The following is a 3,506-nucleotide window of genomic DNA, read 5'->3' on the forward strand; positions in this document are numbered from 1 at the left end:
CCTCGCTTTTTTAGAACAATGAGCTTTGTAAAAATCGACGCGTTTCAGAAAGGTGGGGCATAGATGAGAAACAATAATGTACAGTATGTGGAAAATAATGTGTTTTTTTATCCTTAAACCGCATAAACACATTTCATTACACCAAATACACAAAATAATGTTCTTTTTAGCAATTATATTTTAATTACTTTTAATAATTTAAATATTTTTTTTATTATTATTTTATTATTTTTAAAAAGCTATACAAAACAAGTCAATGAAGTCAATGTTCATGAAGTAGAAAATACATGGAAAGAGAAATGTATTACTCTGAACCACCATATGAATGTTTTGTAAGTATTTTTCACTGTATGCTTTCCTTTGATTTAATGAGAGTGGGTATAAAAAAGAATCACCCCCCATTAAAATAATCACATTTTGTTGCTTTGCAGCCTGAAATGAAGATGGACCCAGTTTTTGTTTTATCCAGCTGTATTTACTATAACATCCAAGTGAAAGATATAACACCACAATAAACAAATTTAATAAATAAAAAACAGAATCACCGAGTTGGAAAAAGGATCAACCGTTTTCCTGGTCAGAGAAGCAACCAAGAGGCCTACAGCAACTCTGAAGCAGCTGCAGGAATTTATGACAAAGAGTGGTCCTTGTGTGCATGTGATAAGAATATCACAAATTCTCCATTAATGTGGCTTGTATGGGAGGGTTGCAAGAAAAAAGCCACTCCTCAAGAAAGGCCACATGCAGTAACAAATGTAATTATTTGGCCTCAACAGCAAACGATATGTCTGGCGGAAATCCAATACAGCTCAGCATCCAAATAACAGCATTCCTACAGTAAAGCATGGAGGTGGTGATATCCTGTTATGGGGGAGTTTCTCTGCAGCAGGGACTGGAGCACTTCTCAGGATAGAAGGAAAAATGGATGGGGCAAAATACCATCAAATTCTTGAGGAAAATCTGCTGCCAAACTGTGTCCGTCTTCATTTCAGGCTGCAAAGCAACAAAATGTTATTATTTTAATGGGGGGTGATTCTTTTCTATACCCACTGTATCAGCAATATAAATGTATTTGAATGGGTATCAGACATGAGTAACATTGAATTAGAGTAACACAGAATAACAGGAGCACGGGTTTGAGGACTCACAGGTGCCACCCATTTCCCCCCGAGGTGTTGTCCGCAGTCAGGGCACTGGGGCGGTTTGTGACGGGTGACATATGAAAACACACACCCGGGTGTGGTGCAGTTGCCCCGTCCTCGCCGTGTGTATCTGATGGGCTGAAAACAGAACAGATGTGTTACATGTCTGATGCATTATGAACAGAAAACTGGAAAGCACTTGGGAAAAATCCCAAGCTCCAATCAGACTTCTTGAGGTGCATTATAGTTATTATAGTTAACTATAACTATCACTAAAAGTATAAAAACATTTTCATTATTTGAAATAAAATAAACTTTAACTAAAATAAAATAAAAAAAATCTAAATTTCACACACACATATATATATATATATATATATATATATAGTTTTTTTTTTTAATTTTCAATTTCATTTAGTTTAACGATGTAAAAAAAAACAACTAAAATTTAAAAAAATAATAAAAATGACAAAACCACACAACAAAATTAATAAAACTTTAACTAAAATTATTTATATATTTTCTTAGATTTAAAAAAATATATAAAAATAAAAACTAATAATAATTAATAATAATAAACTACAATAGTATTTAATTGATACTAAAATAACACTGGTGCACAGGTTTATTTGAGCCTGTTTAGGAACAAAATGTGTTCAAAAGTCACTGTGTTGATAAAGTTTGCCTGGTTCATGCTTTCAAAGAAACTACACACATAATCTCCCGTTTTTTCATTATTTTGGTCAACAGTTTCGTCTAAGTTAGCAGGTCTTGGTCAGAAGGAAATTACCCATATGAAAATGCACATTACGTACAAATATTTGTACATTGCTTTCACAGATGATTTACTGACCAGTTTAAATGAGGGTTTGGGTTCTGGTTTCACTACTATTAGTTTTTGTTAATATTTTCATAATTTCCTGTTTTCACTTTAATTTTAAAATGTTTAGTAATTATGTTGTTATCATTTTTATTATTTTTTAAAATATGTCTATATAGTTTAATTATTTATTAGCTTTATTTAATTTAGTTTTAGATATTTTAGTACTTCAAGTCACACTAAACGAAAATGAGAAATGTTGCCTTGGCAACTAGCTGAAATAACATAAGCTATTGATACTAAAATAACACTGGTGCACAGGTTTATTTGAGCCTGTTTAGGAACAAAATGTGTTCAAAAGTCACTGTGTTGATAAAGTTTGCCTGGTTCATGCTTTCAAAGAAACTACACACATAATCTCCCGTTTTTTCATTATTTTGGTCAACAGTTTCGTCTAAGTTAGCAGGTCTTGGTCAGAAGGAAATTACCCATATGAAAATGCACATTACGTACAAATATTTGTACATTGCTTTCACAGATGATTTACTGACCAGTTTAAATGAGGGTTTGGGTTCTGGTTTCACACTGCTCACTAATGGAAACATCATAATTGGACTGGCTGTGTTAATCACTTTACCCTGAAAAACACAAGACACGGAGTACATATTAATTACTCATTTATCATTTCTAAAAACCTGTACATTTATTCATTCACTTCATTCATGTGCTTGTAAAGCATCTTTATGTTTTAATGTGGATGACTGACAGCTCACCTGATTGGGTATTATAGCAACTAGATGAGTGGCATCTGCTTTGATCTGTGGCATCAAAGCCCCGCCCTCCATTCCACTCTCTATCGCCATGCCAACGTCACCATACGACACTCGAGACTCCTCCCTCTTCACAAGCAGAGCGGCGGCTTTGTGAGCATCCTGGCCGAGAGCTGGTAGTCTTTCAGTGGCATTCTGGGATGGTGCGTCCTCACTGAGCGCCTCGACGGCGATGCACTGCTCCACCAGCTCCACCTCACTGCCCAGAGTCATGGGGGACACCAGCGTCTCCTGCGCCGGGGCCTGAGGGGCTCCATCCACGGCCCCATCCGCCAGCGTGTCCGTCTCTCCGTCTCTCTCGACCCGTTCGCCTCCCGCTGAACTCTTGGGCAGGAGCACGTAATTCGCCCTCGGGAGGATCTTGCGGAAACCTGGTACGTCCTGAGAGGATGCAGCTGCTGATTGGCTGCTCTGTGAAAATAGACGTAAAATTGACAGTCATGAGACTTTTGGAGGGAAATGTGCTTTATTGCACTGAAAATAATGCAAAATTTGCCTCATTTTCTTTCAACTAAACATAATTTCTTCTATATTTCACAGTGAAATATGACCTAGACATGTTGTTTACAGTTTTGTGGAGTTTCAACTATACAGTAGAACAAAGATCTAAAAAAATTACATATATATTTTTGTGATCATATATCAATAGGACTACTATATATATATATATATATATATATATATATATATGTGTGTATATATACACACACACAG

General features: G+C 35.7%; 1 protein-coding gene across 1 annotated transcript in view; it reads right to left on the minus strand.

Moving 5' to 3' along the window:
* The window catches only part of hmgxb3 (HMG box domain containing 3), a 27,410-nt gene that overhangs the window by 20,903 nt on the left and 3,001 nt on the right, over positions 1 to 3,506 (minus strand). Inside the window, exons 4-6 of the mRNA XM_016492290.1 lie at positions 2,736 to 3,203; positions 2,514 to 2,600; positions 1,149 to 1,280 (exon numbers count right to left, since the gene is read on the minus strand). Coding sequence (XP_016347776.1) covers positions 1,149 to 1,280; positions 2,514 to 2,600; positions 2,736 to 3,203 — 687 coding nt within the window. The remainder of the gene's footprint in view (positions 1 to 1,148; positions 1,281 to 2,513; positions 2,601 to 2,735; positions 3,204 to 3,506) is intronic.

Source organism: Sinocyclocheilus anshuiensis, unplaced genomic scaffold, assembly GCF_001515605.1.
Source record: "Sinocyclocheilus anshuiensis isolate Anshui unplaced genomic scaffold, SAMN03320099.WGS_v1.1 scaffold1460, whole genome shotgun sequence".
NCBI lineage: Eukaryota > Metazoa > Chordata > Actinopteri > Cypriniformes > Cyprinidae > Sinocyclocheilus > Sinocyclocheilus anshuiensis.